General features: G+C 32.6%; 1 protein-coding gene across 1 annotated transcript in view; it reads left to right on the top strand.

Moving 5' to 3' along the window:
* Positions 1-12,342, top strand: part of DCC (DCC netrin 1 receptor) — a 1,389,687-nt gene that overhangs the window by 1,327,960 nt on the left and 49,385 nt on the right. The window contains exon 25 of the mRNA XM_031946063.1: positions 4,012-4,083. Within this exon, the coding sequence (XP_031801923.1) occupies positions 4,012-4,083 (72 nt within the window). The remainder of the gene's footprint in view (positions 1-4,011; positions 4,084-12,342) is intronic.

Raw genomic sequence — 12,342 nt, 5'->3', positions numbered from 1 at the left:
ATAATATAAAATATTTAGGAATCTATCTGCCAAGGGAAAATCAGAAACTTTATGAGCAAAATTACAGACCACTTTTCACACAAATTAAGTCTGATCTAACCAACTGGAAAAATATTAAATGCTCTTGGATAGGGCGAGCAAATATAATAAAGATGACAATATTACCTAAACTAATCTATTTAGCGCTATACCAATCAGACTCCCAAAAAACTATTTTAATGACCTAGAAAAAATAACAACAAAATTCATATGGAAAACAAAAGGTCAAGAATTTCAAGGGAATTAATGAAAAAAAAATCAAATGAAGGTGGCTTAGCTGTACCAGATGTAAAATTATATTATAGAGCAGCAGTTACCAAAACTATTTGGTATTGCTTAAGGAATAGATTAGTTGATCAGTGGAATAGGTTAGGTTCAAGGGATAAAACAGTCAACAAATATAGCAACCTAGTCTTTGACAAACCCAAAGACCCCAGCTTTTGGGATAAGAACTTACTGTTTGATAAAAATTGCTGGGAAAATTGGAAACTAATATGGCAGAAACTAGGCATTGATCCATACTTAACACCGTACACCAAGATAAGGTTAAAATGGGTTCATGACCTAGGCATAAAGAATGAAATTATTAATAAATTAGAGGAACACAGGATAGTTTACCTCTCAGACCTGTGGAAGGGGAAGGTCTTTATGACCAAAGAAGAACTAGGGATCATTACTGATCACAAAATAGAAAATTTCGATTATACAAACTGAAAAGTTTTTGTACAAACAAAATTAATGCAGACAAGATTAGAAGGGAAGCAATAAACTGGGAAAATATTTTTATAGTCAAAGGTTCTGATAAAGGCCTCATTTCCAAAATATATAGAGAATTAACTCTAATTTATAAAAATTCAAGCCATTCTCCAATTGAAAAATGGTCAAAAGATATGAACGGACAATTCTCAGATGAAGAAATTGAAACTATTTCTAGTCATATGAAAAGATGGTCCAAGTCATTATTAATCAGAGAAATGCAAATTAAGACAACTCTAAGATACCATTACACACCTGTCAGATTGGCTAAGATGACAGAAAAAAATAATGATGATTGTTGGAGGGGATGCGGGAAAACTGGGCCATGCATTTTTGGTGGAGTTGTGAACGAATCCAACCATTTTGGAGAGTAGTTTGGAACTATGCTCAAAAAGTTATCAAACTGTGCATACCCTTTGATCCAGCAGTGTTACTATGGATTATATCCAAACAGATTATAAGAAGGAAAGGGACCTGTATGTGCAAGTTTGTGGCAGCCCTTTTGTAGTATAGAAACTGAAACTGCATGGATGTCCATCAGTTGGAGAATGGCTGAATAAATTGTGTATATGAATATTATGAAATTACTTTCTAAGAAATGACCAACAGGTTGATTTCAGAAAGGCCTGAGAGACTTACACAAACTGATGCTGAGTGAAATGAGCAGGACCAGGAGATCATTATAACTTCAACAACAATATAATGATGACCAGTTCTGATGGACCTGGCCATCCTCAGCAACGAAATCAACCAAATCATTTCAATGGAGCAGTAATGAACTGAACCAGCTATGCCCGAGAAAGAACTCTGGGAGATGACTAAAACCATTATTGAATTCCTAATCCCTATATTTATGTCCACCTGCATTTTTATTTCCTTCACAAGCTAATTGTACAAATTTAGAGTCTGATTCTTTTGTACAGCAAAAATAACGTTTTGGTCATGTATACTTATTGTGTATCTAATTTATATTTTAATGTACTTAACATCTGCTGGTCATCCTGCCATCTGGGGGAGGGAGTGGGGGGTAAGAGGTGAAAAATTGGAACAAGAGTTTTGGCAATTGTTAATGCTGTAAAGTTACCCATGCATATATCCTGTAAATAAAAGGCTATTAAATAAAAAAAAAAGAAAAGAAAAAAGAAAAAAAAATTAACATTGCAAAGCAAAACATGTATCTATTGATGGCATTTTTGACTCCTCCACAAGAATAAAAGAGCGAGAAAAGTTGAATTAAGTCAAGCCATTAATTACATAATAAAATATAATCATTTTTGAAGTTAATTTATATCTATGGATTCAATATTTAATTAAACTAATTGATTTGGTCAGATGTTTTGATTTAACATAAACACAGGCTAAGTTTTTCATGTGTAGGCAGGCATTAGAAACATCTATTTTAGCTATTTTAAAATGATGTATTAATAGCAGGCAATTAAGTCTGAAAAATATATTAGTGAAACATGGTATAGTGGAAAAATATTGGAATTAGATTAGAATACTTGGGTTCAGGTTATAATTTTACTCTTTACTATTTTTGGCCTAAAAAATACCACTTAAGTGACTTAATCTTTCCAAGTTCATGCTACCATGTCTATTTTCACTGAATCAGAATTTAGAGTGGGAAGGAACATGATCAGTCATCTACTTTTCATGGTTGAAAGACATTCTCTTTTTTTTTTTTTTTCCTTTTTTTTTTTTTTTTTTAATAGCCTTTTATTTACAGGATATATACATGGGTAACTTTACAGCATTAACAATTGCCAAACCTCTTGTTCCAATTTTCACCTCTTACTCACCACTCCCCCAGATGGATCAGGATGACTCAGTAGATGTTAAGCACATTAAAATATAAATTAGATACACAATAAGTATACATGACCAAAACGTTATTTTGCTGTACAAAAAGAATCAGACTCTGAAATATTGCACAATTAGCTTGTGAAGGAAATCAAAAATGCAGGTGTGCATAAATATAGGGATTGGGAATTTAATGTAATGGTTTTTAGTCATCTCCCAGAGTTCTTTTTCTGGGCATAGCTAGTTCAGTTCAATATGCTCCATTAGAAATGATTTTGTTGATCTCGGTGCTGAGGATGGCCTGATCCATCAGAACTGGTCATCATTAGATATGTCGTCTGTACCTGAATGTTATAAGCATCCGTCTTCTTCTTGGCTCCACATTCAGCTCTTCCATTTTACACTCCAAAGTTCAGTACAGTCCACAAACATGTAAGTCCATACCAGGTCCTTTCTTCTTTAAATTTCTGTTGGCATATATCCATAGTAACATACTTTCATAAGGTTCTTCATATCACTTTTACAATTTATTCAACATTCTCTAGCATCCTTGATAAGGACATCCATTGACAAGAGTCTTCCATATTCTTTAAACTTAAAAGGGGACCATCACTTTAGACATCTTACATAATGTCCTATTCCTTTTAAGTTCTTTTCCGAAAATCACCAGTATGTAAACTTGTTGATCAAACGTTTATGCACATTTGATCCTGGTTCTAGAGCCAAGTTCTAAAACATCTCTTATATGCAGATCTCAAATCTTGATAAAGTGAGAACTTGAAAAGAGTTCTAATTCTCAAATTTTAAGTTCTTTGAACCTAATGCTCTAATGGGGAATCATCACTCTTGAGACATCCTGGGCAAGCATTAATTTGATTCTTTGAAGTTCAGCTAATACTCTCTTATTGCCTAGCAAGATCACCAGGATCTTTAGGCGAAGACTTTTTAACATGTCTGGATACAGACCAACGGATAAAAGCTACTCTGTGATGTTATGAGCATTGATTCTTTTCAATCTTGAAGAATGGGAGAACACTATGTCTACAAAGCATCAGTTTGCTGAACATAGGCTCAAATGATGATTACATGGATCCCAGACCTTAATGCCATAAGGGAGAGATCAGTCATTTGGCCCAAACTTTTACAAAGTTTTCATCCCTAGATTTCTTCAACTCTATGCCTCAATACTCTCCTTAATTATAAGGGAATCTGACAGTGATCTCATGGCAGAGAAAGAGTTTTAATCAAACTTTGAAGCCAGGGCATAGACATAGAGCTTGGGAGTAAAGAGTTATAGTGACCTGGTGACGATGTGCCTCTGGCAAATACTGTATATATCCTGAATATCTTCCCTCTCAGTGGCCCTGAGTGCTGAATTTTAGATTAGCTGATAAGACAATAGTGATCTATGCATAGACTACACTTGTGCCCGAGAGCTACTTAGGGCCAAACTGATGATTCCAATGGATTCCCAGCCAAACAATCCCAGTAAGTAAAGAACTAGTCATTGGCCCCATGCCTTTCTTATACCAAATGGTATTTCCATCCCTAGATTTTTCTTCTATCTCTATCCTTCCCTTACTCCCTTCAAAGAAATTATAAGGAATCTTGATAGCTGTCTTCATAAAGCAGCAGAGTTTTGAATCGAAACTGGAAGCCAAGAGGCATTTAGACATGTAGAGCTTTGGGAGCTAGAGTTATAGTGACCTAGATTCACGTGCTGCCTCTGGCAAATACTGCTTAATATATCCTGAAGCTAGTCTGCTCCCCTCTCAGTGGCCCTGAGGCAATTTTTTTAGATTATAAATTACAGAACAATAGTGATCTGCTTTGGCATAATGAAATGATGATTAAAGGAAAAAAGAAAAAAGAAGTAAATAAAAAATTTAAATACAATTCATATTAAAAGTTAAACATTTAAAAGACTTGGACATATAAAATTGTTTATTAGTAAGAAAAATATTATAATAAGAAAATAATCATTTTTCTCACCAACCTGAGATAACTAAACTCAGTTTTCTGAGTTTAAGAACCTTTGTGCTCCAGGAAGGATGAAGGGAAAATTTTCTCAAAGGCTACCAAGAGCATCTTTGGCTAGTCAATTACATAATAGTGGAACTAATTATTGAGACTGAGACTAAGAGCATTTCAATGATAGGAAAGAACTAAAGAAGATAGCTAATGGACTTTAAATGCTAAAAGAATAACATTTAAGTATACTTTGTATACTTTGAAGGTATGAAATTTCCATCCATGTTAACCTTTGGGATCTACTTCCCTTCTCATACCCCATAGAAGTATATTATTTATTTTAATATATATTATTGCATATTTGTATGTATATATTTATCATAATTTTATGTTTTATTATATTATCATATAATATTCATATTTAAGTTCTCTTTAACTGCCCAGAAAGGTGTTAAGCTGTTATCATATAAACATATACCATACTAACCATACTAGGGGGAAAGAAGAGAGAAGAAAACACTGAGATCTTTTCCCTTATGAAGAGCTGAAATTTGGAGACATCAGTAAATTAGCAGAAGTAATCAAGTATTTATTAAATGCTTACTATAAGCCAGACTACTTATTGGAAATGAAGAAAAGCTGGAAATAGCCCCTGCCTCCAAGGAGCTCACAGTATCATAGGGCCCAGTAGAAGGAGACCGGTGCTCACTGGTAGAAAAATTGTGCCATTTCAAGAGTGCAAATGACCCCACAGTCTCCCTAATCACAATGGTCACCTACTTCCATTTCTGGTCCTCACCCTAATCCATGTTACATACCATTGCCAGATTAATCCTCTTAAAGGACAACTGTGTCAATTCTTTTATCTCTCCTTAATAATCTTTCATGACTCCTCACCACATAACTAAATATGACATTGAAGGCTTCCCATAGTCTGGAATTAGTTTACCAGTTTCAGAATCATCTTTCTTAATGTCCCCAGTACCAAATAGCCTACAATCCAACCAAAATGAACTATTTACAGTCCCTCGTGCCTTGTCCTTTGCTACATCTGTGCTTTTGTTCACCCTATTTTATCTTTCTAGAACACTCACCTGCTCTTTCCCTTTTAAAATTCTATGCATTCTTCTTTCCAATAGAACTTCCTCCATGTAATCTTTGATCATCTTGGGAAGAAGTAATTTCTCCCTGCTCTGGATTCTATAGCATTTCAATTCTATCACATTTAAGACCTTTTATCATTAATGCCTGTATCACAGTTTCTTTCATGTAGGTTTTCAGTTCTTCAGAGATTAAAAACTCTTTCATGGAGGAATTTGCATCTTACTTATCACCTTATTCCCTAGACCACAGGTCATGGACATAATGACAAAATAAACAATAATTGTTTAATGAATAGATAAATCATATTATATTTCATTGTACTATCATACAATTATTAAACAGGTATTCACTGTGTACCAAGAAGTTTCAAATATATAATAGTAAAGGCAGTTTCCTCATTAGGAGTTCCCTAACCTAGCAGAATCACAGGAACAGATATAATCAATCTTTGTATGTATATTGCTATATATTTTCAACTTTTTCATAGCACTCCCAATTATTGTTCTCATTTGAGCCTCATAAGCACATATATTTGAGAACATTAAAACTAGAAATAATCTTGCAGATCATCCACCTCAATATCCTCAATTATAAAATAGAAAAATGGGTACAGAGAAATTAAGGTAATTTACCCCAGTCACTTGGTAAGTTTATGAGAGAGCTAAGATTAGAACAAGTTGAATTAAGTGTTCCTTTCTTTCTATTGACTCCCTTCAATCATAGTCTGCTCTACTTCTTTTCCCTCTTACCTGATTCTGTGGGTCAAAGTGGGGCTTACAAATTACAAAGGATTCATTTTTAAATGGTGATGCCCATTTTTTTTGTTCAGTAGGCATTAATGTTAGAGAGAAATAAAAGAATTCATTTCTTTGCTAATGACCTTGTCACATTCCATTCTTTCCATCATTTTCAATTCTGTTGTTTTCTTGTATTTTAAGCATTTATGAATGTAAATCATTTTTAAAGTAATCATCATAGTTTATTTTTTAAAAGAAGGTTCATCCTATCTATACAATAAAACAAGCCCTGCAATTTGACTAAAATTATTAAGGTCTTGAGTTATTGTGTGGAAAAAAAAAAACTTCACATCTACATTCCAGCACAATTATAATTTCATTCTTTGAAATAGATAAATTTCTACTTCTGATTGTTTAGATGCATCCAGGTATGTCAAAAAGCCTTAACTAACCTGAAGCTTTCCCATAGTTCAGATTTCTAATCATATCTATAAAGACAATGTTTACTGCAATGCTTTTTGATAATTATTTTAGTAAGAGCATATTATTTTCCATCTCACCCTTTGCATTTCTTATTGAGATCTGTAAAATGTTAATTGACAGATAATGTATCTGCTAACTGAAGTTGTCTTTAGTTCTTAGGAATGTATTTAATATTGTCATAGAGTAGAATATATTTGTCTGTGCTAACATTCTGTGCTAAGCATCTTAGTGAAAAATAGAATTTGCAGTAACATATGATTAAGACCAGCATATGTATAAATAGAATAAATTATGGTATGACAATTGCTGTCATTTTTTTAATTAAAAAATGTCTGTACAAGGCATAAATTTTCCTATTGTTATTCTTCCAGACTATTAAATTTCTGAGATATGCAGCATAGAGAGAATGTTCATTTACTTTGGTTTATATATGCCACATATGCCTACTTAGAATTAGGTTACATTAGCAATCATGAAACAATTTTATTCCTTATGCAGATTTTTAAAAGGAATTTTAAAATATTCCTTTGTGACTAATTTTTAATTCTATCCTCAGTAATAAAAATAATAAAACAATGATGAGGATGAGGATGAAGAGGATGACTAACCTTTATAATGAATTTTAAGGTTTGCAAAGTATTTTACAAATGTTATTTCATTTTATCCTCACAACAGCTGTGGGAGGTAGATGATATTATTCTCATTTTACAGATGAAAAACTGAAAAAGACAGGTTATTACTTATCTCTGCCATACAGCTACGAAATAGCTGAGGTCTTATTTGAACTCAAGTCCTCCTGACCACCCAACACCCTAGCTGTATCTGGGAAAAAATGGTTTTCTGCCAGTTATATTTCAGAGAAAATTATTTCTCATAACTACAAACTAATGGCACTTGAAAGACAAAATATTGTAACTGATAATTGGCTGTCCCTTGGAGACAGGAAGTCCTGAGTTTGAGTCTATCTTTATTACACAGGAGTAGGCTGGTAAATGTTTTAACCACTGTCTTGGGAGGTGAGGGTGTTTTTATGTGACCCTTTTAAGTTTAATCTGCATCATTAATATTTTCTCCTTCATTTTCTTTAGTCTAGATCAACAAAATTACCAATAAAATCCTGACTTGAAATGTATTATTTGCTAATTTACTAAAATCTAACACCAAAAATTTAATAATAGGATCTTATGAGTTGGCTTGAGCTGATTTTAACACACCTGTTTATGTGAATAAAGATTATAAAATTCATGGATCTAGATCTGAAAGCAATCATATAGGTACCAAGTAACTACATGACCATGGGCAAATTACTTAATTCCAGTGCTCCTATGATATATCTAAAATGATAAGTTAAAGATGAATGCCAATTCTGATTAGTGAAGAGAATTTCCCGTACCAAGGAGTTCTCCACATTAATGAAATCATAGGTTCAGACAACAACAATAGTAATAATTGAACTGCCTACTTCCCAATGTACTTCATCAAATTGAATTTCTATTAAAGTAAGTTTCATTTATTTATTTAAAAATTAATTTTATAATGTACTTTTAAAATAAAATAAGCATTTCCATAGCATAATAGAACAGAAAAAAAGATAATTACACATGAAAATACAAATTTATTATGTACACTTGCAATTTCTTTTAAATATAATAGTTACCTAACATTTCTTTTTTTATTTCTTCCCTTCTCCCTACCCCTTCCATAGAGATGGCTACCATTAGACACAGTAAATTATTATATTTGCATGTGCATGCAAACATACACAACACACACACATACACACAAATGCACTGTACATTTTACTTGTATTTAGCATTTCTTTCTCTAGATATAGATAATGTCTTCCTTCATAGCTCCTTTGTAATTAATTTGGGTTTCTATATTCATCAGAATGACTTAGTGTGAAGTATGTTTATTAGTATTATTCATGATCATAGTATTATTATGCTTATTAGTTCTATTAATGACACTTTTAATTCTTTGTTACACTATAAAGCATATTTTCTCTTTTTTTCTGAATCATTTTACATTGTAAGAAGCCAGTATTTCTTAAGTGGATAAGATGCTGAATTTTGGATTCAAATGCTGCTCAAACACAGAGATTTTTTATAATTATGGGCAGGCCATTTATCCTGCCCAAGTCTCAGTTTCCTTATATGTAAAAGGAGTTTGGATTAGATTATTTCCCAGGTGATCTCAGCTAGGGTTTGATATTACTCCTTTGCTTTGTATTCTAGAAAGGCAAGTTATATCAAGTCTCTGAGTCGCAAACATGCCAGTTTGCAATGATCCTTTGCAATCATTACATAGTTTAATATTGCCTTCTCTTTCTTATACAACCTCTAAGTCTTCTATTCACTTTTGGGGAAACTACTTAAATACTTCATTCCTTTGGTGGCCAAAGTATTGTGAAGACCAAGTTAGCACCCTGGATACTTTAGAATCAGCAGGAGTCAGATAAGCGAAAGTCCTTGGTCTTTATTCTTGGTCGAAGTGAGAGGAATGGACGACCTCTCCTCTTCATCTCCCGGCCAGAAGTTATATTGGCTCGTCTTACTCCACTCTTTAATCCTTCCTCCAATTCTCTGTATATACCAACAGATGAAGCCAGCACAGAATAGGGGGGTGAGCCATTTTCCAAGCATATGTTAATAGAGTATTGTCCAATAAGTGTAATTAGTCTTAAGTGCTCAGTTGCCTAAGAGCATCTGCTCAGAGTTTCAGCCCTTTACAAAGTATGACCAGTTTTAGACTACACTTTTTCATCATTTCCTTTCTTCTCTTAAAGGTTCAAGTACAAGTTGCCACTTTCCCTTTCTTTTTTATATCTCTTCCTACTCATAATTCAATTAATTTCAGCTTATGCTATTTTACACTTGTGCACACCACTATACATATGCATACATTTACATAGGACATAGATTTAGAGCTAAAAGAGAATTGAGCCTTAGAATAAAAGTCAATTGTGACAATAGAATCAATACAGATAAAATATGTTAAATTTTAAAAAGAATATTCTACCCTTTCATGTCATCTGGTTTTAAATGAAGACCTGGGAATATAAAAAAAATCATATTTTAAAATATGAAATTAATGTTTATAAATTAATATTAGTTTGCAATTCCTGCAAACTTTAGATCATTGCAGAAATGATAGAGAGAATGTAAAGATTAGGAAATCATATTAACCAATTTCTTACTTCAATATTTTCCTTTTATTTCCTCTTTTCCTTTTATACCTCCCAAAGGAGAAAAAAGACATATGCTTCTAAAGTATCATGCTTAACTATTTAGGGAACAAGTACAGAGAATTTGCTTCTTGGAATCTAGCCTAAATAATCTCTACTTCATATTCCCCAACAGTTATATTTAGTTATAGCATTTTAAAAAGTTGTTTTTACTGGTTAGCTGATATCAAAAACTGTTGGTGCTAAAGGAACCACATAATTTGATGGGAGAATTTCTATTTTTAAACTCTTAGTACATTAATGTCAGATACAAATTCAATTGTTAGCAAGCTGTGTCAGAATGGAATTCTTCTCCTCTTTGGTCGCTGAACCAAGGTTTATTGGAAATGATTGACACTATCTTTCTATAGCTGGTCCACATAAGCATAACATCATTATGAATATTGATTATAGTATGATTTCTATACTTTGTTTTTTCCCTCACCCAAGCCTAAATTGAAATGGAAAAATCAAAAGAGACTTCAATACATTGTGCCTTATGAATTTTAACACAGAATTATTGCCTTTTCAATAACCATGTTTCAAATAGCAGAAGTATGACATTTTTTTCAAAAGTGGGCTGTAATCTAAATATTAAACAAATGAAAATGAACACCTGAAAAACTAAATATTCTCATCCAAGGCAGGTTGCTGGACATTGAGCTTATTTCAGTGTAAAATCATCAGAAAGATTTATTTCTGAAGCTCTTGAGCAAGAATCAAAAATGGAGAAAGGTCTGTGAGAGCAAAAGTTTTTTGCCCATGTATGTCCCCAAAAAATATTTCATAGAGGTTCACATGCAAAGTTGGCACTCCACAAATATTTGCTGAATGAGCTCTCTGTTGACTAGGATATTGAAACAAATCTAATTTTGGACCCCTGCAATCCCTATCAAAACTATAGTCTCATAATTCTGGCTAAGTCGTTTGATCTCTTCATTCAAAATTATTCATATTTTGGAAGGGAGAACATTAGGACACAATTGTATGGCTAAGAGATCAGTTTGGTGTTTTTTAAGTACAAAAAGAAAAGCTATATAAGTTAATTAGGTAACTTCAGAGAGTGTGAATTGAATATCCTAGACTAAGAAGTAGTTGCTAGGATAACCAAACCTTGAGTGCTAGACCTTTGGTCCACAATATTTACGATCTGCTTATCTTTGCACACTATGTGGGTTATTAATTCTGATTATATAAAGGCATTATTTTCCTTTATCATCTTCACCATCACTTCCTCTCCTTTCACACAGAAGAAAAAAGAAACTATAGTGTCAGTAGCTATTAATAATCCCCTCCTTTGAAATTCTGAAGACTAAGGACTACTATAAGAAAGGAGTATTTTAATAAAGATCCCAAATCACTTGAACTGACTTATTTTCTTGGTTGTATGGAATTTAAGCTTCTTAGTTTTAACAGTGTGATTAGGCACCAATCTGTTGAAATCTCTTTTTCCCCGACAGAGTTACAGAAAAGCAATTACAAATCATGCAAGTTATTTCACCTCTCTAGCTTATCTTTGAGAGGATATCATGGATCTATCATCTTTCTTCTTAGAAAACTAGTTGTACTGAGGAAATCATATTGTTGGAGACTTCAAAAGCTGTGAATCAACATGAATGATTCTGCCTTGTCCTAGTTTGTTCTGTGCAGTGACCAAAATAATTGAATCAATTGTAGCATTAGGATTTCTTTTTTAAAAAGAGAGAATACTTTATCATTTATGTACAATAATGTTTATTACATAAAATTCATAATTTCATTATTGAAATATTTTTAACTTAGAAAGTAATACTTTCCAATTAAAATATATATATATAGAATACTACCCAAGTATAACCCCAAAGAATAAATAGGAAAATTCTCTTCAGTCCCTGCATTAGAGAGGCAGAAGACTTAGTAGACTTACTGTCAGATTCAGTTGATGTACAGCTTAGTTGAAGCAGCAGGAGGGTCACAGTGTGTAGAGCACTGAAGATGGAATCAGGAAGCACATAATTAAAATTTAGTTTGTGTAACTCTGAACAGGTCATTTAACCTATTTATACCTCAGTTTCCTCATCTATAAAATGTAAATAATAATAGCATCTATTTATAAAAGTCATTGTGAAGATTGAAAATAGTTTACCAATCTCAAAATACTATTTGATTTATATTTTGCAGAAATTTTGTTCTTTTATATTTATTCAGTCTTATATGGCTTTGTATAAAATAGAAGGAAAGGATATA

The sequence above is a fragment of the Sarcophilus harrisii genome, chromosome 1 (genome assembly GCF_902635505.1).
Source record: "Sarcophilus harrisii chromosome 1, mSarHar1.11, whole genome shotgun sequence".
NCBI lineage: Eukaryota > Metazoa > Chordata > Mammalia > Dasyuromorphia > Dasyuridae > Sarcophilus > Sarcophilus harrisii.
The sequence above is the reverse complement of the archived record's forward strand: the minus strand, read 5'-3'. Positions and strand labels throughout refer to the sequence as shown.